Source organism: Microtus oregoni, unplaced genomic scaffold (genome assembly GCF_018167655.1).
Source record: "Microtus oregoni isolate MIOR12 unplaced genomic scaffold, Mior012 000011F_ref0000422, whole genome shotgun sequence".
NCBI lineage: Eukaryota > Metazoa > Chordata > Mammalia > Rodentia > Cricetidae > Microtus > Microtus oregoni.
In genome coordinates, this window is record NW_024543070.1 from 50,851,229 (window position 1) to 50,877,623 (window position 26,395).

Consider the following 26,395-nt stretch of genomic DNA (forward strand, 5'->3'; position numbering starts at 1 on the left):
AATGTAACAAACAGGGTAAGAAATCCCACCCTCCCCCCCACCCCTCCCTGCAGTCCAAGGGAAGCATTTAAAAAGCCCCGCAGTCAGGCTAGGAGTTCGCCTGTGGGGCTCGGGACGTCGGGCGCCCCTCTATACGGCTGTAGTCCTCCCGAACAAGGGGATGGAGACCGGCAGACGCCAAGCTCCGTGCTCCAGGGGCTCGCGGCTGCTGAGCTCTGAGTCGGTCCAGCTGGGGAAGACCCGGCGGCTGCGGTCAGCCTGCAGACAGAGGGCAGGGCAGGGGGCAGCGGGCCGCGGGGCGCTGGGAAGATGCAGCGCTGAAGTATAGCCCCGGTCCAGGAAGAGAGGCTTGTAACTCGGAGGCGGCTGCTCCTGCTTCTCCGCGCTGTCGCGGCGGCTCAGAAAGGGCGTGACGATCTTGCGGTAGAGCCCGCGAGTGTCCGTGAGCACCTCGCTGTAGGGCGGCGGCGGCTCGGCCATCAGCACCGCCTCCTCGTAGCACGGCGGCTTAGACATGTCCGATTCCGCTGCGGGATGGGAAGCGGGCTGTGAGGACGAAGCCGCCGGCCCCAGCCTCCCGCAGCCACCACCACCCTAGCCCGCTTCTCGCGGTGCATCGGCAGGGAGCGCTCGCCTGCCGAAGCGCAGCCTTACCTTGGCGCGGGTAGCTCCAGGGCCGAGGCGGCACGGAGAGGTGCGGTGGCGGTGGGTGCGGCAGTGCGTGATGGTGTGGGTGCGGATGCGCGTGCGGCTGCGCGGGCCCGTGGTGCAGCAGCGGGTGCACGTGCACGTGCGAGTGAGCGTGCACAGGAGCCTCCAGACGGCTGCGGTGCGGTGGTGGCGGCGGCGCTAGGCCCGGAGGGCTTCCAGCCAGGCTGCCTTCAAGCTCGAGGGGCTCCAGCTCCAGAGCACGCAGGTTCTGCTCCCTCAGTCGCTCCTCCTGGCGCCGTTTGAGGCGGCGGCGCAGGAAGCTGCAGAAGCAGCAGAGCAGGACGATGAGACCCCAGATGAGCCAGAAGCCGGCGAAGCACGTGAGGAACGTGTAGGTGCCCTGGGACATCACCATGGCTGCGGCGCAAGCGGCAAGTCCTCGGCAGCTTTACTGGACGCTGGGCTCCTCGGCGTGGCCCCGGGGCCGCGCCACGCTCCCAGGTGCCGCCAGCGTCACTTGGGGACCTGCGGCCGGGGGCTGCTTGCGGCGGGGCTCAATGGGCGCGCATGCCGGCGGGGGGCAACTTTGGTTTCCGCTCCTTTCCATGGCGCCGACCGGCGCAGGCCTGCTTCACCCGGGGCCGCGAGCGACCTGCGGGGCAGACACAGGGCTCAGCGAGGCTCGCCGGAATCCCGGGTGACTCCCGGACTGCACCCGCGTCCCGCGCAGGGCCGGGGATGCCTCCTTGGTGGGAACCCCCGCACTCCCCGGGGGCTGGGTGACGTCACTGAGGGATGACGTCACGCCCCGAGGTTTCCCTGATAGGGTTTCCCCGAATCGAGACCGGGCCACCGCGTGCCGGCGCGACCCAAGGCGGGCCAGCAGGGGGCGCGCGGAGTCCGCCCGCAACCCCAGGGTCCAGCTTCGAGGTGGTTTCCGAGGCTGTGAACCCTAGGGCACTAGGATGGTCTCGGCGCGGTTACTTTGGGTGGGGAAAAGGACAGTCCATCAACTGGAGGTCCACTAGCAGCCCGCTTGGCGCCCAGCTTCTGTCCTGCTTCCAAATAGTGGCCACGCCTGTAAGAGATTGGCGGGTGCCTGCCCCTGCATGCCACCGGCCCAGCCTTTGTCTGTTCCTGACGCGGTGTGCTGGGCGTGGGCCATGCGCTCTTTCCTTCCTCCAGGCGCCACTGCCAGCCGGATTCCAGCCCCAACTTGACTTCCCTCACCACCTACTCATGCGCAAACTCCACTTGGCTGTGCCTCTCTTACTTCCAGCCCTCCCCCTCCCTTCCACCAATTCCTTTCCCTCTTTGGAGAGGGGTGGAAAATCTGAGGAGATTTGTCTTTCGGACCCACCTCCTATCACAGCAGGGGGCTGAGGAAATCTCTGCACGGGGAGAATTTAGAAGCCCTGACTGCTTAGTTAAGGACAGCAGGCAACAGAAAGGTCACCATCCATGCCCACGGCCCTTTTTGAATGGCTCTACCAGGGGCATTGTTAAAACCCAATCCTTTGGATAACGAATTATTTCTAACTCACAGCTGAGAACGGGAAGCAGCTAACTGCACAGATGGCAGTGCTAATTTGAACCTCGGCCTAGCAGCAAAACCCTGGCTGGAGCTTGTGGGAAGGACGGTTTTCCAGGAGCTGAGAAAGGGCCTGCCCTGGGCACACCAACCCTCACTCAGCTCTGGTGCCCACAATCATCTTAAGACCCAGGCTGAAAGGATGCCAGGCCTAGGCCACCCCACCTTACCCAGATGGCTCCTGTCTGCCTCTCTGGCTGCCTTCAGCCATGTGTCACTTGGGGTCCATGCCAGTCCTATCCTCCTGGGCCCGCGTTCCAGAGCAGACAAGGGTAGGAACAATAGCTCTGCCCGCCCCCTCGACAACCCCACCATGAGGCTGCCATGGTGACGCAGCCCAGATAAAAACACGATGCTGCCAGTCACCGGGAGTTAATTAAATCTGTTGTTCTCCTTTCCTCGAGCCCTCAGGAACGGGAATGTTCTGAGGGAACGGGTACTAGCTTGAGGTTTCGGCCAAAAGGGCAGAAACAGTCCTGGGGCAGAAAAAGTGTTTCCGTGGTTGGAGGTAATGGCGCTTGATAAATTAGAAGCATCTGTCAAGAGCCAGGTGGGGGACAGCACGGGTGTGCAACTATGAAGATGGCTTGAGCCCAAAAGACACAAGGCATCAGGGCTCTGAGTATATAAACTAAAGGAAGCTTTAAATGCCTGTCTAGGTCATCAGAGCTTGTCTCTTTTGTCCATGGACATCTCTGTTGTCTTTGAGACGGGTGTCACTATACAGTACAAACTGGCTCAGCTCAGGAGCGGTCCATCTGCCTCTGGCTCCAGGCATGATTGTAAGAACATTAACACCACCTTGTCACTTCTGGTCACGCCACTGTTTGAAGGATGAAGTGGCACCCTTAAACGACTCCTTTCATGTCCTACAGCTTGTAGGAGGTGTTAAGGGTCAGTCTGTATCTGCATCAGTCACTGTCCACTGTCCACATGGTGAGCTGGGGATGAAAATTCAGTGTGTGTGGGAGCGCTCAGCACGTGAGAACTTGGTAGTTAGGTTAACTAGTAGCCAAATGTGTTTTCCTGTTCCTTCCTGTCAAAGGTCTTGGACCACCTGTTAAGCATAGCTCAGGGAAGTACTACAAGATGGAGAGAGACTGGCAGCTTCAGGCTCAACAAGGATCAAAGCACAGAATCTATGTCCAAAGGGCATCTAGCTTAGCAGACTGGGCTTTAGGCCAGACACCAAAGACTAAACCCCGAATCTGTGTGCTGCTCTCACTGATGCAAGTCATTCTGCCAGGACCAAGAAACAGCATTCACTTCACTGTGTGCAAACTGTGGGTTAGAGAGAAATCTCTGCCTTGAGAACACACCGCCGAGTCAGCCTCTGACGACATTCTGACTGTCCACCTAACACTAAGTACACGCTGTTACGCCTAAAGTCTCCCTCCTGTATACTATCTACTCCACAGCTGCTCAGTACACAAGCACCAAGAAGGGCATTCAGATCTTTTGAAATGTTCTACTGATCAGGACAAAGTTTTCGAACCCCGCGGTCCCAGGGCTCTTCCCTGGCTCTGCATGCTTTGACCCTAGCTGGGGGAAGCTGCGGACTCAGACCCAAGTGTTCCTGCCTCCACACCGTTGACAGCAAACACCTGCGGCTTGTCTGCCTCCCGTTGGGAACCCTGCCCTCCAGATGGACTCATCTTCCTATCTGCCATGTTAATAATTGTCTGTATTTCCTCTTTCTCTTTATTCTTGCAAATTACTAAACACTGTCCAGTATTCCATGTTGATTTGTGTAGCATTCTGGGCATATGCTTTGCTGGGTTTTCTTAGACCATCCTGGGATTACACTAAGGGATGAAAGCAAGACCCACAGGGCTTTCCTACCACTCTGTTGCCTGTTTCCTCATGGGTCACCATGGAAGGGGATGAGCTAGCCTCTGCAAAGGGTAGAGTTGTCTGCTTCTGGGCTGAGGGTGAATGTTTCAGACTCGAGGGATCTTGTCCGGACCCAAAAGCTAGCACCACCGTCACTTCATTCAGTAGGTCTGGGTGAGACTCCAGTTCTCATTTTTTCATCTTTTATCTCACTGAGTAGCCCAGGCTGGCCTTAACCCCATGATAATCCACTTGCTTCCACTTCCTAAAAGCTGTGATTACAGGCAAAAGCCACCACACCTGGCTTCAAAGTTCAAATTTCTAACAATTTCCTAGTAGATTTGAAGCCAGAGAAACTCTATGACCTAGATCTTGGCCTCCAGAATGAGTTCCTGTCAGGGCCTCTTCGCCTCCTCCCTGCTCTGGGCTGGGTGAGGACAAAGCCTAGCGATCTTGGAATGCTCTAGAGGGTACTGAAGGCTCAATTGACCGACACACAGAAGCTAAGCGCCACACGCTGAAGTTACTGGAGGTGTCCAGTTATCTGTTTGATATTTTAGGGGTAGGAGAGGGGAACATTTTAGGCGCTGGGCCAGCATATATTCATTCTTGGGAAATATTACTGAAGAAGAAGCCATTGCCCAGTTTTTAGCCCTCATGGGGCTTTTGTTTTGTTTTTTCAAGACAGGATTTCACTATTTAGCTCCAGCTGTCCTGGACCTCGCTATATAGATCAGGCTGGCCTTGAACTCACAGAGATCTGCCTCTCTCAGTCTCTGCCTCCCAAGCACTGGGATTAAAGGTGTGCACCAGTAACCTGGCCCTTGGAGTGGCTTATAACCAGGTCAAAGCTCTAGTCATCTATGAGTAAAAGAAAAAAAAATGATGCAGAGGCAGGGAGTAGAGAGAAGTCTGGTCACAGGGACTCTGAGTGACAGGGTGCCACTCTGGGCATCAGCCTGAGAAGGAACGAGCAGGCCGGAGACAGAGTGGCGGTGCAGTGTGGTGTACTGACGGGTGGGTGGAGGAGAGCAGCTGCCACCCGGACCCTCCAGGCATCACTGGCTTCTACAGCTGTGATCTCAGCAATCCTTGAGCAGCCCAGTCCTGACAGGAAAGGGTGGATCAGGGTACATAGGTCTACACCTCCTCCTCACACCACCCTGGATGCACTGAGGCCAGAGCGAGCTAAACTTGTTGCAGCTCCCAATGTCATGGAGCTGGCCATAACCTTACTTTTAGTAGGGCTCAGTACTGGCTGGGACCCTGGCCTTCAGAGTCCTGACCTACGTCTGTGACCTGACTATGGCACAAAGAAACTGCGGGACATCAAAGACTGGAGCCCCAGTGGATCTGCAGACACAAGCATTTCTTTTTGCACTCATTTCTCAGGTCTGGCCCTGCTAGGGGCAGTGTGGGAAGAAAGGGGCAGGATATCAAAAGCCCATACTCTGCCAGGCAGTGGTGGCGCTCACCTTTAATCCCAGCACTCAAGTCTACAGAGTGAGTTCCAGGACAGGCTCCAAGGCTACACAAAGAAACTCTGTCTTGAAAAACCAAACCAACCAAACAAACAATATTCATATGAAAACCCTGTTCCTGTGGTTTCTTGTTTCCCTTATTCGGCATCTTTGTTCTTGCAAGGGAGGAAGCCTCGTGACAGGGAAAGCTAAGGCTCACGTCTTTTAAGGAACAGCCTGTTGTAACACGTCAAGCACTCAAGGGAGGTGTGAATTCAAATCCTGTTTCTTTGCCTGTAGAACAGGGATGATAAGACCTGCCTTAGGGGCTGGAGAGATGGCTCAGCAGTTAGGAGCACTTGCTCTTCAAGAGGACCTTGGTTAAGTTCCCAGTACCCACATGTGATTCACAATGATCCAAATCCAGTTCCAGGAGATACGACGCCCTTTTCTGACCTCCACAGGTGCCAGGCACACATATGGTGCACAGAAATACAAGCAGGGAAAATATTGAGATTTGTCCAATAATGCCTACGGTGGGGGACGAGGACAACTGAAGTGAAAACACTTTAAGCCCAATGTACACACCTGCATGTGGCCAACTGATGACCAGCAACCCGCATCATGGAGGTGGCCTGGCAGAAATCACCCCACTGTACCATGGAGTGCATGCAGTCTAAATAGAGCTAAGACCTTCAACTTTAACACAACTCATGCATGTGTTTTGTTGGCCAATGACTAACAATTTTGAATATTCATTTTGTTCCCAACATTTGCATAAATGCCAGTTTTTATGTTTGATCTCAAAAACTGGATGATCTAGACACACAAAGTCCACATATTGTATCGGTGACATGAACGGACGAGCAGGTACCTGGTTACATCCCTCATCCCCAGTGCTCCTGTGACCCAAGGAGGCATTTGGGTTTCCAGCCTCTGAGCCGGACTGGCTAATCACTGGGCCCAGCACTGTGAGGCCTGTATTTGCCAGACTTTCTCATAATCACAACAAGCTGTGAAAGTTAGAGAGCTATGTGTTTAGAGACTAGAGCTGGGGGTTTCCCTGGGGGTTAAGGCACTCAGACTGAGGCTTGGGCTCAGTTAGAGGAGAAAATGGAGGAGGGAGAGAGGAAGGCAGCTATCAATAGCACACTCTCTACTGAATGTGAAGGGGGAGAAGCCGGCTGATTCAGCGGGAAAGGTGCGCCAAGGCTTGAAATAGGGAACTTCCTCGCTAGAGGAACATGAAGGGAGGCTAAGAATGTTCCTCTGGCAAGCTCCAGAATCCTTTCCTACCTGGATCACCTGGGGAACAGGGGCTGTGTCAGCAGGAACCTGCGAGAGACCCAGCTCCACCGCCGGCTGGGTGTTTGACCTTGGACAAGTCTCTGCACCTGCTGAGCCCCTGAGACTTCAGCTCTCACAGGGGTAATAAACTTACCTTGCACAAGTGCTCAAAGGATTAGGAGATTATGAATGTAGAGCACTCAGCTCGCACACAGAACAGGCAGAAAGCATGAAAGGACCTGTGACTAATTCCCCAGGTCCCTGCCTCTGGGAGACTCAAGCCTGACTCCCAGGCAGCATCCATCTAAGGGCATCTTGTCCCAAGGCCTCAAATGCTCCAGGTCCTGGGCACCAGATACTCCACAGGGTGGCGGTGGTCTCAAGGGTGCTGTATCTGAAGCCTGTGGTCAGGGCTGGCATCTGCTGAGTCAGGCCCTACTGGAGGGAGATGCATTTCTGTCTCCAGCACATTGCCTGCTGAAGGGAGGTTGGGAGGGAAGCCAGAGGTCATTTCCTCTGACTCAGCAGCCATTGGGGGGCTTCCATGGACAGGACACTTCCATGTGGCACTGGCCTCTTTGCAGGCCAGCCACCATGCCACTACACACAGTCAAAGCATTGTGCACAGTCAAGAAAGGGGCACTGTGGTCCAGACAATGAGCTGGGTCGCTCCCATCTGGCCTGGGACTCAGCTCCCTCGGGTCAGCAATGCTCTGTTTCCATCCCTCCCAGGAGAATGGGGGCCAGGAACACCAAGTGGAGGCCCATCGCGGGCCCATGATCTGGCAGATGCCCTGGCCATGAGGGGAGACGCTGGCTAGGCTATTTCCTTTTTCCTAGTAAGAAAAATCACCTCCGAAGAATGTGATTTTGGGCCAGGTCGTGTAGCAAGGGAATGAGAGACTACCCTAGTGGTGGTATTAGTAATGGTAGTCACCCGGCAGAGACCCCCAGACCCAACCTCCAGACCTCCTCCACCCGAGACAGGCCCAGGGTCTGGGCCGCCTCCACGTTTGCAGCCACCCTAGGAGTCCTATTGCGACGACTGCAGCCACGTGGGAGCCGGCTCGTGCCCACGGAGCCGCTCGTCCTCACCCCCACCCTCGACGTGCTCAGGCACACCCAGACCGGCCAAAGGAGCGAAGCCCTCTCCACAATGCACCCCCTTCCCCTCCCGCACCCCCGGCCGTAGTGGGGGAGGGGGCGTCGCCACCCCGCAGTCGCGTTGCTGGGGAGCGCAACCCCGTTGCTGTGGCAACGGTTTCCAAGCGAACTGGTGGCGGCTCGCGCCCGGCTCGGGCTCCCTCGCTCACTGGCGCTCTCCTTCCCCTCCTTCCTTCCCTCCGGTGTGGGCTGGGGGAAGGGCTACCCGCTGTCCCGGTTAGGGTCCGGGTGGAGATACCAGGTTAAGGCTCTGAGCCACCCACAGGGAGGGTCATTAGCCCGAAGACCATCTTCCGCCCGCGCCCGGTTCCGCCCGGCCCGCAGCCGTCGCGGTACTCACGGGCCCAGGCATCCTCCTCGAACTCGTCTTCCTGCCTCGGGGCGAGCGGCCCAGCGGACAGAGGCCCCAGCTTGGAGCAGGCGGTAGCCCGGGGGAGCAGACAGAGGCAGCGAAAGCCGCTCCGAGCGCTGGGCTGGAGGCGCGGGACGCGCGCACGGGCGCGTGCTGAGCCTGGCGTGCGCGCGCGCGCAGCCAACAGAGGCACCCCCCCACCCCCTGCCACACGCCGCCGAGGCTGCTGCGAGAAGGGGTGCCCACCTGCCCCACCCAGACACGGCACACGCGGGTGCGGGTTCGCACTACCAAGGGCATCCTAACACAGAGAAAGTACACTCTGAACAGCGCCTGGCAACAGGCTACCCAAAGGCAGCTTCGTGGCATAAAGCGGCCATACACGCAGAATGCTTAGCAGAGCAGCTGAGTTCACGAACCCAGACACTCACACAGCGTAACCTGTACATGTCCAGACATGTAGTGGGGGCAGGGGCTAGCGCAAGCCAGCACCCCAGTGTGGCCTTCTCCTAACTCAGGACCCCACCCACTCTATTCAAGAAGGCATACATTACAACTTGCCTACTGAGAAACAACGCAGACCCCCACCTGAGCGCTGCATCTCCAAGGCGTGCTCACCGCAAGGGAACAAATACCTTGTAGAGCAGGCTCCATTTCAAGCTTGACCCCAGGTATACTACTGACCTTTCTGTTTCTACTTCAACTTCTCTATGGTATTAAGGGTGATCTTCCATAAGTACCTCCCACCGCATCAAATAAGGGACAGTTAGGGCTGTGAGAGTCAAAATCTTAGCCCTTAGAAAAAGGCTCATATAACCAGTGAACCCCAAACTAGCTTTGGTCACAGTTGGTTCCAGGAGTTTTGAAAGTTGGCATCAAGCACAGTGTCCCCCAAAGATGGTATGAATGGTGCCCACAGTTCAATTTAAGCTGTGCCACCCATCCCTAGTGAGCCAAGAACTCCATATCTCTCCTAGTAGTTCTATTAAAAACAAGTGAGAAGCCGGGCGATGGTGGCGCACGCCTTTAATCCCAGCACTCGGGAGGCAGAGGCAGGCGGATCTCTGTGAGTTCGAGACCAGCCTGGTCTACAAGAGCTAGTTCCAGGACAGGCTCCAAAGCCACAGAGAAACCCTGTCTCGAAAAACCAAAAAAAAAAAAAAAAAAAAACAAGTGAGAAAAAACACAAAATCCACAAGTGATGTTGAGGACTCATGCCCACCATGCCCTAGGATGGGAAAGGATATCTACTTCAAATAGCCACCAAGTGTCCAGTTCCTCTTTGAGCATGAAACCCCAGGTTTCAAGGGGGTTGTCATTGCCCCCACCTATTCATGGGTACCATCAAGGGTTAGATGCCAACAAAAATTCTGTTCCAAGATACACTGGACACGTTTCAAATCTGGCCACAAGGATTCCAGAGATTTAACAGTTAGATTCAATGATGCCAAGACAATCAATCAGCTGGAGAGCCTTGCTTCTGATTGTCATACCCTCCTGCGAGGAGTTAGCAACTAGCAGGGGCCCCTTTTGTCTGTTTTTTTTTTCCCCCTCACAGCTCAGGCGATCAAACCCAGGCCTTTCACAAGTGCTAGGAAAGCACTTCCACCACTGAGCTACACCCACCAGCCTCCCATGGCTTTTGTTTGTCAAGGTTTGTGTGCCTATGGCTGTGTTGGAACTCACTTTGTAGACCAGGCTGGTCTTGAACTGAGATCCTCCTGGCCATGCCAGGAGTGCTGGGATTAAAGGCGTGCGTGGCTACCTTCCATATTCTTAACAACCTACAGCACTTCTACCTGGACCACATGTGTTTGGCTGCACTGCATATGCAATGAGATAAAAGCTCTGCACTATGTAATGTGTGTGGATGGGGATAAGAGAGAATGGTTTGCCAAAGATACAGTAGTGTGCTCTTCTACATGGTGGGTTAGGTACTTAACCCTTCGGGACCCTCCCAACCTCCAGCAGAGTCACCCCAGCTTCCAAAGGTGGCTGGTTCTTACCAGCTTCAGCCACTCCTTTCCCAACCCATGCTCATCAGCCATTTGATGGGCACAGCTGGCCTTGTCCTGGAGTACCGCCAACCCCATCACGCTCAATGTTGTCCCCCAAGACTTAGCCCTCTAGAACCCTCTGCCACAATGTTGATCATACCAAGCCCGCGTCTCCTTGCCTACCATGTTAGCTCAGAGCTGGCAGGGACCTGGTCTCCACTTGGGTCCCTAGTTCTCACCATAGGACTGTCTAGGGAGTGGAACTTTGACAGTGTTGTTGGGAAACTTTACAAAGGATTTAAGTGACCCTAACCTTAGACAAGAAGTTTCCTGGATGCCTCTTAGCCCAAGGGAGGTTGCAGGGCCTGGACCAAGTAGCAGGCAGAGGATTTCATGGCCTTACACTCACCCTTGCATACTTTCCTTCATCTGGCTTGCTTTCTACCCAGCGCAGAACCCTTGCACACCCTTATTTCCTTTGCATGGATAGAAGCATCGACAAACATTCTATATGCTAGGAGGCCCATGCTGGCAACTACTGCTGTGATGGCACGTACACACAATCCTAACACTACACAGGAAAGCCAGAAAAAGGGAAAGTTTGAGGCCAGCCAGCTAGCCAGGGAGCACCAGTGACTCCCCAGCTGTTTGAGTCTCATAGTCGATATGCAAGGAAACGGGCACCCTCAGACAAGAAAGGGCCAAGCAGAGTCAGCTTCAAAAGTTGCCAGACTAGAAGTGTAGCCACGGCTGTCATGTTCACAGCATGTGGTGCCCAGCTCACAGGCAGGGTGACTCCATGGAATCCTGGGAAGTTAAGGACCCTGGGAGGAATTTGTACAGTCTGGGAGAAGTTTTTTGTTAAACAGCTCTTGCTCTTCCTTCTCCCGAAATTTGCACAGACTCCTCCCTTCCCCTAATGGATCCTGCTAATTCTTCAGGTGACTGCTTCAGGACCTGTTAGTCACTAACTTCAAAAACTCAGGTGGCTGGTCCCTCCTACCCCTGCCTCACCCTTCCTACTCAAACCACCCAAGTAACTCAGATCATCTTTGGTCACCCACAGGAGAAAACACAAAGCAGAAGGCCAGATTAACAGACTCAGGACTGGTGTTACTCACAACACCTCCCATTGGCCTCTCCACACCTCTCAAGTTTAAAAGGCCACTTTGGCCTCGGAAAGTCTAAAACCCAACCAGATACATCTACCTCTGTAGCAGTCAAACATACAACCTAGCTGGTGTCCAAGCCTGTGTTCCACTTAGGAGTAGAAAAACCCAGAGACTGAGTTCCCACACCAGGGTCTGGTTGCTTGTAAAGTCCTGAAGATTCTTGGGCTTTTGAAGGGCAGCCCCTAGTCCCCTTCCAGGTTTGCCTCCAATCCCTTTTGACTGTGCCAAGAAACAGGAAGAATCCTTGAAACACGAGAAATAATTTAAAAAAAGAGACAAGCGGGGTGGCTGCCAGGCTTGTGCTCAAGACTGTATTCTCACAGAGACACGTGGCAGCTCACATTGGTCACACAAAGACACGTGGCAGCTTACATTGGCTTTAAATATGCAAAAGCCAGGGCCTTTTATGGTCCCACGTTGTCCTAACACTAACATCAGGACGGCCATCACAATCTGGGACGGGCCAGGGCTAGGGTCTGGGCTTAGGCACAGCCTTACCCCACCCTCTTCACACACTGGTATACACTCAACCCCTACCCCCAGCAGGCACACACAGGGAAGGGTGGATTATTGCTGGGCACATGTCTACTTTTATGAGGGATTCTGGAATGTTGGAGGGGTAATTCTAACCCCTCCTATGGCCTGGGCTGGGGCACTTCTGAAAAATGTATCTTCAGAACATGACCCAGAATAAGGGATAGTATGCAGGTGACCCATCTCGTGGTCTGATGGGTCCCAGTCAGTTCAGTCTGTGGTTACAGCATGGCCCAGGCCTAGAGGATACAAAGCCCCCATTTCCAGCTCTAACAAATGCTGAGAAAAAGTGACAGCACTGGGCAACCAGAAGGTGGTGGCTTAAGTCCATGACAGGCAGGCACAAGGCTAACTTGGAGGTTGGTGGTGACCAGTGCAATGCTGGGGTCAGAGGTCTGACCTGGCCCATACTCTGCTCATCTGGACTGGGCCCAAGAAGCCTAGAGTTTGGCATTGGCTCCTCTGCCAGCTCCTGGCTCTCCCAGCCAGGGCTAGATGCCCTGGGTGCCAGGCTCAGGGTGGAATTAAGATCGCTCTGGTAGCTATATACATTCGTACAAATACATAAATACATAAAGCCCCGAGCTCCACAGAGAAGAGCTGAAGGGACGCACCTTTGTCCCAAGATGACCCAGGCCTTGTCAAACTCAGCTGGGCCAGGGACGGAGGACACTGGGGACAGTTCCGGCTGTGTTCCCCAGACCACGACTTGAGTGGACAATGGGGGACACCACTGTGCAAAACTGTAAACGTCACTGAGAGTAGCTGCTACCGCCAACCACTGGTAGGGGCCTCCGCCTGGGGGCTAGAGGCGGGTGGGGAGCTCTTCCTCACTGTCGCTGCAGTTCCCACAGCAATCCTGGAGGGACAGGGAAGACATGAAGGGAGAGAGGCACAGCAGGTGCCATTAGTCACCATTAAGGCTGACCAAGGCCAGTGTCATGCCCAGAAAGGGGGTGTGGGGTTCCCACAGTCTCAGAGTAGCAGCTCGGTCCAAACATGGATGGTGTCAGGGTAGAGCTTTCTAGCGACAGACTGCAGGAGACTAGAAACCTCCCAGGATCCGCAAGGGCAAGGCCTTTGTCCATCCCCTGGACAGACAGGCACAGGGAGACAGATGCTAAGTAAGGTTAGCAGCTGGAAGGGGTCAGGGTGCAGGGGAGAAGCAGCAGGGAGGGAGCGGGTAAGGTGGGCACCAGACTTCTTTCTCCTACATCTCGCCTCTGCCATGGAAGGGCTGCCTGGGGCTCCCCACAGTCGGGCAGCAGCCAACCCATGAGGAGCCCACACTGCTCACCTCTGGAAAGAGAAAAGAGGCCATGAGACCAGCCAGGCGTGGGGGACAGGCAGGAATGAGGCTGGAGGATGCCTATTCCCAGTGTAGGTGGGCACCGGCTCTACCTCCCACCCACTATGGAACAGGCTGGGGGCACAGGTCAGACACTGGCAGGACTTACTTGGCGACTGAAGAGCCTGTGCAGCAATCCCTTCTTGGGGGGTGCAGGTGGCTGGCCTTTCCAGTCCAGGTCTGGGGGAACTGACCCATCCAGCCCAAAGACATTGAGTTCCTGGAAGCACTCGGTCTCCACCATCTACCCAGGAACAAGTGGCTGTGAGAGGGGGCCCCAGGGATACCCCTCCCGGAGCCTGCCCCACTTGCAGGGTAGTCCCTACCTCATTCTGCCAGGGGATGGACACGCTACCCGTGGCAAACTTCTGGTAGAAGTCTTGGTCGGTGGGTTCCAGATCCACCCCTTTAACTGTAGAGAACTGCTCGATGTCCAGAACGTCCTTGCAGTAAATGGCCTGGGGCTGGGGGTAAGCAGAGGGAGGGGTCAGCAGGCCTCGATCTCAATCACCCTAGGCCTGGATCTGCCCTGATGCCTGCTGCTCCCTGGTTTAGAGACAGTGGCAAGGCACCCCACACATTTTTCTCTGAGGCAGGTTTCACCCATCGACTAGGGTCATGACTCTTTGCTGAGCAGTGACCTAATAAGGCTTGGCACAGGCCTAGTAGTAGGCTGGGCTGGCCGCTTGCATGAGACTGCCTGGGTATGTGGCTAGTGGTTGGGGTGGGAAGGGGAGTACTGGCTCCCTGTATAGGGACTGGTGAGGGTCTTTAGAATGTACAGAACTGGAGTGGTTTTTCAAATACCTCCCCAGTTCCTCTGCATTCGAAGACCACTTTCTTTTCTATCTCTACACTGCTTTCAAAATCTTACCACAAAGGAAGTCAATTAAAAAATTATCATGAGCTAGAGGTGTAGTTTGGTGGTGTAGAGCATTTGCTCAGTATGCTTGAGGCCCTGGGTTCCATCCCCAGCACACATACACTATCTACTAACCTACCTACCAATACACACATTATCATGACTATCATGCATTTGTGTGTCTGACCTGGGAAAGTCCAAAGCTCCATAAAAGACATAACATTTGTAATTTCATATCAATGTATGTACTAAGGCAGAGAGAATGCTTGAGTCTGCGAGTTCAAAACTGCACAAGGCAGTACAATGGACCTCATCTCAAAATATAGCATTATTCCTGATAGCCCCGCCCCCAAAAAGAAAGATACCCTCATGCCAACTATGAATAAAATTCATATTCATATAATAGAATATTATTCAGCTTTGAAAAAGAACAACGTATTGGTGTATGCTTCAACACGGATGAACCTTGCAAGCATTCTTAGCAAAAGAAGCCAGTCCAAGTATCCATCTACTCACACAGAACTAGTGAGTTCCTGGGACAAGAGGGGAGCATTCAGAACCCTGATGGACATCAGGTCTTGTCTGGGTTCTGAAGAGGCTGGTGAAAACATCCTGGCCTTATGTGCTGACAATCACATGACTCTTTCAATTGAACTGCATACTTTAAATGGGTTACCTTTGTGAATTCCATTCTAATAGAGTTGTTAAAGATATATTGTCAGCTGGGCATGCTAGCACGCTGTTAATCCTAGCACTCAGAGGCAGAGGCAGGTGGATCTCTGAGTTCATGGTCTACAGAGTAAGTTCCTGGTCAGCCAGAGCTACAGAAAGAAACTTTGTCCCTAAGAACAAAGCCAAAAACAAACAACAAAAAATTGTCAAGTGCTGGCTCAGAAGTTAAAAGCTTACACTGCTCTTCCAAGAGGATCTGATACCTCTGGCCTTCCACAGACTCCTGAATTCACATCTGAATTCACATGTACACACCCCTACACAAACACATGCAGGCCATTGCGTTCTTAATTAAAAAAACAACAACAACAAAACAAAAAGGCAGGGCTGGAGAGATGGCTCAGAGATTAAGAGCACTGACTGCTCTTCCAGAGGTCCTGAGTTCAATTCCCAGCAACCAACCACAAGGCAGCTCACAACATCTGTAATGAGATCTGATGCCCTCTTCTGGTGTGCAAGCAAACATGCAGACAGAACACTGTATACATAATAAACAAACTACTTCTAATGTTAAATTCCAAGACGTTGACTTTATTTCTAAATTTGAGCCACTGACCCATAGGCAGTGTGACTACCTCATTAGAGAATATGCAGAGTGGGAATCAGCCTGTGCAGATATCACAGTGTGACTCCTTCATTAGAGGACAGAGTGGGAATCAGTCTGTGCAGATATCACAGTGTGACTACTTCATTAGAGGACAGAGTGGGAATCAGCCTGTGCAGATATCACAGTGTGACTCCTTCATTAGAGGACACACAGAGTGGGAATCAGCCTGTGCAGCAGCTCTAGCCTGAGGCAGCAGGATGAAGTCAGACCTGCTTGGTTCAAGTGCCAGCCCACTAACAAGGCTCACCCTCTCGGTGTGGGTGAGGTCTACCATCTGAGCCATCACTCAGCTTCCATCACCACCCGCCCGCCCCCCACTAACATGCCTATCTTCTATGACCCATTCCCACACCTCATTTAGGGCTGAGCCCCCCACAAAGGTAGCCTGCCGTGCTTAGAGCATGGAATCGTTCCTGCTCTACACATACTTGCTCCAGCCAGACTGGCCTCATAGCTGCCCTTCCTTGTCCCTAGGCTGATCCTGCCTCAGGGCTTTGGTGCCTGCCTGCTCCTTTTGCCTGTACTGCCCATGTTCTCAAATCTTGGCATGATTCTCTCTTCAGTTCTACTTAGGCATCAGCTTCTCAGAGATCACCCTGTCTAAAGTGACTACACCTCCTCAGAGCTGCCTTCCTAGCCTGTTCTCTTTCCTCTGTCACTCAGTTGTTTACTGCTTTATTTTGGTGTCTCTCCATTAGAGCATAGGGATGGCCTGGCTCTGTGGGCCTCATTACCAACAAGGCCTGACACATATGATATCCAGGTATATGTAAAAGCATAAACACATGTGGTTGACAGCCACCAAGCTGGTGAGCCCATCGCCTGAAGGCTTTCCCAGGTGCTCCTGGCAAGCTGTCAAACACAGGACCCCGTCTCCACAGACTTAGGGGGGACGCAAGCTGCCACTGGAACAGAAGGCATGTGATCCAGGTACCCAGTGAGGCTCTTTGGCAAACAGTCTCAGAATTTCCTTTCGAGTTCTTGAATAGAGTTGCTCTCTTTCCACTGGGTAGCTGGCTAGCTAAGAAGATGTGAGGTTGAGCTGCTAGGCCACCAGTGCCACTCCCTGAGAAAGATGCCCGAGAGGAATCGAGTTGCTGCCATGCTCCTGAAGCATCCCCATGTCCACCCCCATCCTATCCTAACACTAAAACTCGTGCATGCACACACACGAATGCTCATACATACACTTTCTGGAGGGCAGCCCAACCATTAGATGGGTTTTTCTAACATTTGCACTGAAAGCGACCTGCTCATTGCTCCAAGCCCTCTTGCACCCTGGCTTGACCTGACCCCTGGCCTGACCATTAGCAAGGGTGGGTAGGACTTACATCAGGCTTAAAAGGTGGTTCCAGCATCCCAGCTCCCAGCCGCTTGAAATTCAGTTTCTTGAAAAGGGGGTGCTCTTTTACCTCCCGGGCACCACCTCCACGACACCCCAGGCGCTCAGCAGGGTCCTTGCTGAGAAGCTGTAGCAGGGCATGGGTGGTTAGGGTTTCTCTGGGCAGCTGAGGTACCCCCGGCTCCAGCCCAGGCCAGGCCAGGCCAGGCCAGGCCCACCTATAGCTTGCAGTAGTACCTGAGAACAGAGCGAGCGTGCCTGTGGGGAAAAGTGCTCTGTGTATTCCTCGGGCACCTCCTTGACCAACCTCTCTACTTCTTCCCGCTTGATCTTCTTCTTCCTCTGCTGGAAGGGTGACTGGCCTGCAATCATCTCATAGAGGAGGCAGCCAAGCGCCCACCAGTCAGGGCTGAAGGTATACCGCTCATTCTTCACTACCTCCGGAGCTGGGCAGGGGCACAGGAGTCAGGGCTCGGTAAGCAGTAGGGAACAGACAGCCCTCAGGCCTCAGAAACAAAAACCAGGGGATCAGTACAAACACTCATTGGCTGGGCAGGCATTTCACTGGCCTGGTGGGACTCAGGCAGTATAAGAAACCACATCTCACAATGGGAGCTGATGTGGCCCTGAAGAGGGTGGGTGTCACATCAAGGTCACCATGTCTGACTGTTCTTTTTTGTTTGTTTGTTTTGCTTTGCTTTATTATTTTTTTTTCTAGAACAAATTGGGTTTTGTGTGTGTGTGTGTGTGTGTGAGTTTGTGTGTGTGTAGATCCCAACGCTGGAGTTTGGTGAACACAGGGCCATGCACACGTAGCCGTATGAGCTATCTCGTACACACCCAGCCTCAAATCCCCCACTACTTATTTTTTTTTAAACATGAAGTTGTCTGGCTTATTAAATGTTGGCAATCAATTCAAATTATTCTAAAAACAATTAAACTTCAGGATTCATGTAGGCCCTATCAGGACCATGTAGCCACTGACTTTAGCTTCTGGATTTCATGAGGGGAGGAAAAGACCCACTTGCTGGTACCTCCACCTGCCGGGCACCTCCTGCAGAGTCCCCCCTCCCCACATCTCTAATCTCAAAGCCCTCCAGGAGGCAGCTCTGAGGAGGTTTACAGCAGAAGAAAGAGAGGCTAAAAGTGGAGTTATTAGCTCTCAAGATGGAGCCTGGAAAACCTGGACTGCACTGGGTTCCACAGTCACACGCTAGGAGGGCTCCACTGCCTAGATCTTAGACAGGCATGATAGTCCAAGCATGGGCCATGCAGGGGAACAATGGGCCATGGAAATGCATTTGGCTTCCTTAACCTTCACTCCAACAGGTCCACCCAATCCTTGGAGTTCAATAAGCACCCAGCAAATGACTAGCAGCTTCACAATGGGGAACTGGCTAAGCCCTGGTCTCCTAACACACCACCATCACCACCACAACAACAACAAGTAGCAGTTTTGATATGGGTTATCTACTCTGAGATGGAACACACACACACATCGCCAAACAGCAGTGGGTAGGCCAGGCTAAGGACAGCATGGGGACCCAGGAGACTGGACTTACCCATGTAGCCCACAGTGCCCACACGGCCTTTGATGGTCTGGCCCTCGGGCACATGCACAGCCAGTCCCAGGTCAGAGATGCGGATGTGGCCTGGGTGGGGTATTGAAGCAGGTGGGTCCACTGACAGGCCAGGCTTTCCCATCACATCCCTCCCACTTGGGCCTTCTCACTTCTCACCCACCATGGTCATCCAGCAGGATATTCTCTGGCTTTAGGTCCCTAAGGGGAGAAAAAAGGCAGGGTCAGATGCTGCCGTTTTCCAAGAAGCCAGACACAGCCAGCCTCTCGTAGCTCAAGTGCCTGCTGGGATCGGGCATGGAGCAAGGTGAAGGACTCATTTGCTGCCAGGGTAAAAGAGCCCTGCTCTCCCCAGGCTGCAGCCAACTCAGGGGAGCAGGGCAAGGACCTCCAGAGCCGGTACTTTAGGAGCCTTTTAGGGCAGTGAATCCAAAGTACTGAGGACACCCACCCAGTGGGGGGACCCATCTGGGAGGAGGGAATCCTTGGACGTCATCCTTGGACTTGGTCACCCTTGATGGTGCAGCTCCCTTCCCCTGGTGGCCAACTCTACCTTCTCTGTCACATGAGGCTACTCTTCCATCCCCTCTGAGGCCGCAGTGAGGCTCAGGGGAAAGCGCCATCCATAAGCAGAGCTCTCTACTACTGAGCCCACCTGCAAGGCAGGAATGACGGTCTCCCAGAAAAAGAACTCATGCTGGAAGCAGGGAGCTGACTAGCTCAAGGTCACACAGAGAAGGGCGACAAAAAGAATTCACACAGTGGTCCGGCTAGATCCCAAAACCTAGGCATGAAGCACTCAAATCTATCAAATGTGGGTAAGTTTGTGCCTAGAGCCAGTGTTGGCTTGTGGCTAGACAAACCCCCAGCGCACTGTCCTTCCACTGGCTGGCTTGATAGACAGCCTTATCTGCCACTATCATCTAACTGCTGCCCCTGTCCAGGAAGGACCAGTCCTGGAGTGGCCATCCCAGAAGCTCAGCCCCACCTGTACACAATGCGTTCCCGGTGCAGGTCCTCCAGGCCGCAGCAGATCTCCGCAGCATAGAAGACAGCCCTTGCTTCAGGAAAGCCAGCTTGGCCCATGTGGTAGATGTGGAATTTGAGGTCGCCTCCATTCATCAATGTCAGCACCAGGCACAGCGCATCCTTTGTCTCATAGGCGTAGGCTAAGCTCACCTGTGCTCAGGAGAAACAAACCTTCAGGCAGGAGCTGTGGGGGTGCCTGGGGTGTGCGAGTGAGTGTGTGTGTGTGTGTGTGTGTGTGTGTGTGCGCCTGGGGTGTGTGTGCGCGTGTGTGTACACATGTGCTAATAGCAGCCACCCAAACAATCTTCTCTGTGCCACTCCTTAGGGCTCAGCAGGCTTCCTGAGCCTGAAATAGCTCCTACCCCACCCTTCTTAGGTACTGCCCAGGGCAGGAAGGGCAGTCCCTTTGGCAGCAGGGAGGGACTTTAGCCTGGTTGGGGGGGAAGGCAGATGTCAGTGAGACCGTAGGGGAGGGAGAGAGCTCCTTGTGTACTTACTACAAACCTACTGTTCACTTTTTCCAGGATCTGCTTCTCATTGAGCGCCATGGCCTCCCCTTTCCGCTTCTTGATTCGTTTCTTTTCCAGTTTCTTGCATGCATACATCTTGCCTGTTGCCCGCACCTGGCAGGCACATACCTGTAGCCGGGGTAGACAGGAACAAATGGGGGCCAGCCATGCTCTTGCTGGAGGCGGGAAGGTCCAGGGCTACCATACCCCATCTAGTGTACTCTGCAAAGGCACCAGGAGGCCACTCACCTCCCCAAAGCCACCTTTGCCCAGAACTCGATACTGCCTAAAGGTGTTTTTGGTCACTGGCTGCCTATAGGCAAGAGTAAAAGAAACAAATATTTATGCAGGGATTCCCACAAGGAAACCCCACAGCCTTGCCTACCCCAGACCAGCCCACAAGGAGCGCACCTTTCCAGCCACTTCCACTGCAGAAAACGGTTAAAGTAGATGCTGTCGAGGTAGTCGGCAAAAGGGGCCATGCTCAGGTACTCGTGGGTCAGCCTGTAGAGAAAGGAGCAGCCCATAGGGATTGGTCCCTAACAATCCCAATCTCAGCCTGAAGGCCCAGGCCTCCCATTGTAAGTGTGCTCAGCCCACAAAGCACCATCCTTGTCCTTGGACAATCTTCTCACTAATGCACTGAGCAGGAGACATGCATCCCATGCTGAAACACAGAGGGAGGCCACTGCTAAAGTCCAACAGCGTGGACAGGGAGAGGAGCTGAGCTTGCCAGGGACTTCAAGGACCACAGAAGCCCCTTTCCTTAGCACAGTTCTAAATTGGTGGGGATGGAGCCTTACCGGGTCAGCTCTTGGAAGAGGTCTTTGCAGGGTCCCTGCTCTAGCCGCTGGGCACAGTTACTCACCAGCTGCCGGGGAACTTCGGGGATGAGGTCAGGACCCTAGGGACAGGCCATGGACAGGTCAATGCAGAGGCTCCCTTGGACAGCTGCCTACGCCCAAGGCAATACTGCCAGGTCTGTGGGTGCCAAGGGTGGCTGTGGATGGGTAGTGCACTGGCTGCGTTTTTTGCTGAACTCCCTTCCTGCCCCCTCCCGCTTGAGACAGGGTGAGTGAGACAGCCACTGGCAGGCTGCCTGACCCAAGCTCAGCCCAACCCCTGGGCTCTATGCCCATGGTGCTGCCTGGAACAGCTCCAAGGCACTCACTGCCCAGGCTGTGGTCACTCCTCTGCCTGTTGTCGTCATCTCTCCATCACGGCTCACTCACCGTGTGGCTCAGAAAATTCTGCATTAGTCGCCGCCCACATGCCTTCCGTTTCTCATCAGGGGTCACTTCATACTCAGCCTGCAGGGTGAGAGGCAAAGAAGCTGGAGGCTGAGCGAGGTGACAGATGTGGGGGGGAAGGGCGTGGCCAGGACCTCTGCCTGCCCTCAGCACGGTACTCACCACCCCATCCAGGAAGGCAATACAGCGGGTCAGCTCAGGCCTTGTGGCGCAGAACTCACGAAATAACAGGCGCCCAATGGGCTGACGCTCACACAGGCTGTGGTAGTCACGCTCTGCAGGCCAAGAGGGGAGCTGCTGGGTCACAGGGCACTGTGGTCTATATACCCCTACATCTGGGATCTGATAACTTCTAGCTCTGAGAGCGGTAGCCATTATCTTCTTTAGAACCCTCACTGTAACCCTCAGGTGGGTACCACTGTTACCCCAATGAAACCTGGGGGCTATGGGACCCAGAGAGGTTGATCAATTCAACTCTGTCACACAGCCAGGAGTCTGGACTCCAGAGCCCAGGTCTCCGGGTTCACAGACGTGCATGTTACAGTTCTGGGGTTGGGTGTGGTCTGTGAGGTTCCGGCCCGGCCCAGCCCAAGCCTACACCTGTTGCCTGCCTGGCGAAAGTGCGAGAGGAAGCTGTGGCTTCCGCTGCTCTCAGCTGGGCCTCCTTTCCAAAGCAGGGTACATTCTACCCACATGCAAGCCATCAGCAGGGACCTGGGACACCTCAAGTGCTTCAGATCCTCACCCAAGAAATAGCATCGGGGTGAGCCCTTGTGCCCCTTCTAGAAATAACCAGATCATACTTCTCTAGCTTTGATGGGTGCCCTCAGGTCATAAGCACAGGACTGGTGTTCCAAACCTGTTGGCCCAGGCTGCCTTTCCTCCCTCCAGTCCATCATACCAGCTCTCCTCTTCCCCATGCCCACTCCACTGACACCAGTCAGAACCGATTCTCTCCCTTCCACCCATTTCAAACCCAGGAACCGAAACTGGGCTGGATCATGTAGTCTCAGTCTTCCTGGGCATTGGACACCCCCTTCCCCTATGGTGCTCCTGTGACCCAGGGCAAGGTCTGGCTGGAAAGGATCCTGCTGGGTAGCCTCCCCTCTGCTCTGGCAATCCGGGGCTTTACCCACGCCTCACCAAGGCTGAGCCGAAGCTCTTCACACTGGCTGATATGGGGGAATTGCAGCATCTGACGCCATTTCTTGCTTTTGCCTTTGCGATTCCCGCCACCACCTGCAAGAGCAACCAGGAGCAGGGTCTTACTGGAGTCCTGAGCTACCACACACTCCTGTACACCCCAGGAGCTGGGTCTCCCTGGAGTCCTGAAGTACCATAGACTCCTACCTGCCCCTTACAAGTTCCAGTATACACATGGTCCTTCTGGGCAGCCATGCTAAGGGATCCCAGGATGAGAACCAGAAAGAGCAGTGAGGACATTTTTGCAAGAAGTTTGCCTCATTCACTCCCTACTCAGCAGGAATTCTACAGGTTAAGAAAGTAGACAAGAGCCTGGCCACCTACAAGCCTTTAATCCCAATACTCAGGAGGCAGAGGAAGGTGGATCTCTTGTGAGTTCCAGGATAGCCAGAGCTGTTACACATATAGAAATCATGTCAAAAAAAAAAAAAAAAAGAGAGAGAGAGAGAAAGAAAGAAAGAAAGAAAAAGAAAAGAAAGAAAAAAGCAAGCAAACAAAAAAGTAGCCAAGGGCATCACAGTGGAGAGGGTCACCAAAGAAGCCGAGGCATGCCAGCCAGAGAATCTATGTGGTACTTGATACCAGGGACAGCCCAGGCAATCCCCCAGGCCCTTAACACCAAGGATTGCACCAGAACTATCTCCCTGCCCACAGGAGGGCTGGCATTCAGGATGCCCCTACCCCTGCCTTGATGCTTGCCTACCTAGGTGAGCCCCTATCTGTAGCTGCTGGGACGCCTCCAGAATCTGAAAGGTAGGGTAAATGTGTGCTTCGGCAGTTCCCACCCCAACCTGCTGAAATAGTGAGGGGGCGTGAACTGGAGGTGGGGTCTCTGTGAGATCAAGACCAGCCTGGTCTCACAGTGAGTTCCAGAACAGTCAGGCCTACATAGGCAAGGTCTCAAAACTCCACACTGCAGGAAAACAGAGCACGTCAGAAAGAAAGCCACACAGGTCTTTGGGACAACACACTAAGGATGGCGGGAGAGGACCAGGATCGGGAACTTTTGGCAGTCACTGTAGCACCCACACTACCCAACTGTCGTGGCACCTCCAAGGTGAGTGGGGGGAGAAGGAACTGTGTCCAGCACTCAGTAGGGTTGTGGAAAGAGGCAAGACCCATCTCCAATTCACTGAGGACCTTAGGCAATGAATTTCCCTTGCCTGGTCTCAGTTTCCCCACTATTGTCTCCCCTTGACCCAGTGTAAGCAGTACAGGAGGAAAAGCTGCCTTCTGGGAAAGGGGCAGGGCTGGGTCCCTGATTGGGCTCCCGGAGGAAGAAGGAAGTGCTGCAGTGTCCCCTTGAGAAACCCTCTGGTGGCCCTGCTACAGCCTATACCCCACGTGCCTCAGTCATTGCTTCACTGCAAGTAAGAGACCTCTACTCCTTAACCAATGGCAAGGCCTCCCCCGAAGAGGAACTCCTCCCACTCTCCCTCCACCCCGGTCCCTCACCCAACCCTCCATTTGCTTGCCTCCCCCAGAAGTCACTTCCTCCTCTCCCTCCTCCCAGCTCCAGAGCAACAAGTCACATGCAAATGTCCTGTCCTAGAACTGTGGGGCTATCTGTGGGGCTCCCCTCCACCCAACCCTGCCCTCCTGTGTGCCTCTGCCACCTGGGAAAGGAAGAAAATCCAAGTGAGGGTGCACACCCCCAGGGCCATCCCCCCAACCAGATAACACACAAGTTCCCAAGAAAACTGAGTCTCTGAGTGGTGAGTTCAGAGCCTTAACGTGACAGTGGGAGGAAATTCAAGCCCAATCCCAAATTCAAGTTCCTTTCCCACCTCTAACATGAGTGGCATTTATTAACCGCCAAATGACCTTTGATCCTAGCACTTGGGAGGCAGAAAGCAGGTAAAACTGAGTTCGAGGCCAGCTTGTGGTCTACATAGCAAGCTCCAAGTAAGTCAAGATTATATAGGAAGACCATCTCAAAAACAGAATCAACAAAAAAGAGTCAACTGTATACATAAACCACAGGTTTGCCCACTCCTGAGGGTCACTTGGAAAGCTGACCCCAAGCTGTCAGCTGTTTGTGAAATCACTGATACCACCAGTTAGTTCAAGGGTAGTGGGAGACTCCACGACAAAGAGGCTTTGCTCAAAATTTCTATACAGAAAAAAAAGGAACAGTGGTGTTAAGAGACAGGAAGCGTGCCAAAGGCCAAGCAGGTGTGTATGGGTGGGGGTGGGGGAGCATAGCCAGTTCACGAGACAGGTCCTCGAAGGGGAGCCACTAGTCCCAGCTATGGTCATGCTATCCCGTGCCTCACCCAAGATCCAACAAAGACTACCCAAAGGTACCTGCAGCGCTGGCCCAGTAAGGCAATGCCCTCAGGGGCCTGAGGCTAGCCCTAGGAAGTGAGGCCTGGCCCCAGCTCTCCTTACCCCTCCTCCCCAGCAGGCTGGATGACAAGGCAGAACAGACCAGCAGATGCCCCCAGAGGCTGAGAGGAAGGCCCAGCCCCTGAACTTGATAAGGGACTGGAGATAAGATAGCCTCCCCTGGGCACTAGGGACCCAGTCTGACCATCCCACTTCCAGGCAACACCTCCTGGGTGTGACGTGCCCTGGGTAGTAAGAGGCTATCAGGTGCCTCACCACACTGGGGGCTTCTCAGAGGTGCTGTAGACTCTACTGGGCACCTTTAGTCCTAAGCCTGGGTCAATTACAATCTTGCTGGGTAATCTGGGTTTAGTCGCTGGTTTGAGCCTCAGTTTCCCATCTGTAACCTGATTTAGAACAGTGAAGCTAATGACCCCTTCAGCCGGGCAGCCCATCAAAAAGTGGAAAGCTGCCACCACGTTCCTGGAGTTCCAAAAAGAATCTTGTTCGTTGTTGGTCCCCCAGCACCCTGGACAGAGTGGGGCAGTACAGGTGTGTCTGGTGATTATGTCGCTGAGGTAGGGAGGCAGTGAGTTTAATGTCTGGTCCTGGGTCACCTAGGGCCCTCACAGAGCAGGTGTAAATTAGCATCTGAAGTGAAACCAATAAGCAGACACCCCGAAGCACATCCATGTGCGCACGCACTAATTCCACAAGACTGGTTTCCAGCCAAGCTTTTCAACGAACAACCCAATATGCTCGGTCCCATTTCTTTGTGCGTCTGCCCTAACAGGTCGTTGGCTTGCTGTATGCAAAAATCGTGACCCATTCACCCGTTTATAGTATCCAGAGTCTCCTAGTGAGTGGTAGTTCTGCTGGTAATGTACGTGTCCACAAGTTTCCCCATGTCGGCTGGGCTGTCTATGCAAAGGCTTGGTTCATTCATTCTCCAATCTTTACAGATTACCAACTTTGTGCTGTTCAGGGCATCTGGGCCTGGGGCACGTGGGCACCTTCCTGCCTCTCACCTAGAAGAGGCCTCAGATACACGCTCCTGGGGCTCGCGTCCCATCTTTTTCTCTTCCTTCCCTTTCTCCTTTTATCCCCCCACACCCGCCGTGATGCCCGCAGCGCGACCCCCGCCCCTCCTGGGCCCTTGGTTCCGGGGGCAGGTGCCGGGGGCAGGCCGGAAGGGCTCGTATCTGCGCTAAGAGTCCGGGTGCAGACTCCAGGGCACGAGGGTAGCTGGGGCCCGGGCGACCCGTGGAACTCCGAGGTCGCGCGCCCGCGATCCCCGCACCCGGGCCTGGCCGCCCGCCTGCCTGCCTCACCTTCCCGGGCCTTGAGTAGCACCGTGTTCGCTACGATGTTCTCGAGCTCCATGGGCTGCAGCGCCGCCCGGCCCGCCAGGCCGCGCCGCCGGCCGGGACCGCCCGCGAGAGCCGGAGCCGATGGCGATCGGCTCGGCGCGGCTCGGCTCGGCTCGACTGACCGCGCCGCGGCCTCCCGGGCCTCCCCGGCCTCCCCGGCCGCCGCCGCCCGCCGCGCACTCTGCGCCCCTCCC

At 54.2% G+C, this 26,395-nt stretch overlaps 2 protein-coding genes across 3 annotated transcripts; both read right to left on the reverse strand.

Annotated features, from left to right (window-relative positions):
* Positions 1–46: 46 nt before the first annotated feature.
* On the reverse strand, positions 47–8,483 carry Prr7 (proline rich 7, synaptic). The gene is made up of 3 exons (XM_041659626.1): positions 8,327–8,483; positions 655–1,303; positions 47–527 (listed from the first exon to the last, which is right to left on the reverse strand). Exons 2-3 carry the CDS (start codon positions 1,064–1,066, stop codon positions 130–132), a joined length of 810 nt encoding a protein of 269 aa, XP_041515560.1. The 5' UTR covers positions 1,067–1,303; positions 8,327–8,483; the 3' UTR covers positions 47–129.
* Positions 8,484–11,794: 3,311 nt separating this feature from the next.
* Grk6 (G protein-coupled receptor kinase 6) lies at positions 11,795–26,395 on the reverse strand. 2 transcript variants are annotated; one of them, XM_041660104.1, is made up of 16 exons: positions 26,163–26,395; positions 22,444–22,539; positions 21,463–21,575; positions 21,283–21,360; positions 20,854–20,954; positions 20,462–20,554; positions 20,300–20,363; positions 20,039–20,179; positions 19,501–19,691; positions 18,676–18,713; positions 18,495–18,584; positions 17,170–17,378; positions 16,922–17,059; positions 13,716–13,853; positions 13,499–13,633; positions 11,795–12,900 (listed from the first exon to the last, which is right to left on the reverse strand). In XM_041660104.1, the coding sequence occupies exons 1-16, from the start codon at positions 26,212–26,214 to the stop codon at positions 12,847–12,849; spliced, it is 1,731 nt and encodes a 576-aa protein (XP_041516038.1). In that variant the 5' UTR covers positions 26,215–26,395; the 3' UTR covers positions 11,795–12,846. The 2 variants fall into 2 exon arrangements, with proteins under 2 accessions (XP_041516038.1, XP_041516039.1); XM_041660105.1 differs by having other exon boundaries at positions 11,795–13,340.

Bases quoted from the DNA above. Each gene is read 5' to 3' on its own strand.
- Prr7 (XM_041659626.1), bottom strand. From the start codon at position 1,066: ATGGTGATGTCCCAGGGCACCTACACGTTCCTCACGTGCTTCGCCGGC. The intron at 528-654 runs GTAAGGCTGCGC...CCCATCCCGCAG, and splicing joins CTGGAGCTACCCGCGCCAAG to CGGAATCGGACATGTCTAAG.
- Grk6 (XM_041660104.1), bottom strand. From the start codon at position 26,214: ATGGAGCTCGAGAACATCGTAGCGAACACGGTGCTACTCAAGGCCCGG. The intron at 21,576-22,443 runs GTGAGGCGTGGG...CTTGGCCTGCAG, and splicing joins AGAGCTTCGGCTCAGCCTTG to AGCGTGACTACCACAGCCTG. The intron at 18,585-18,675 runs GTGGGTGAGAAG...TACCCCACCCAG, and splicing joins TATCCTGCTGGATGACCATG to GCCACATCCGCATCTCTGAC.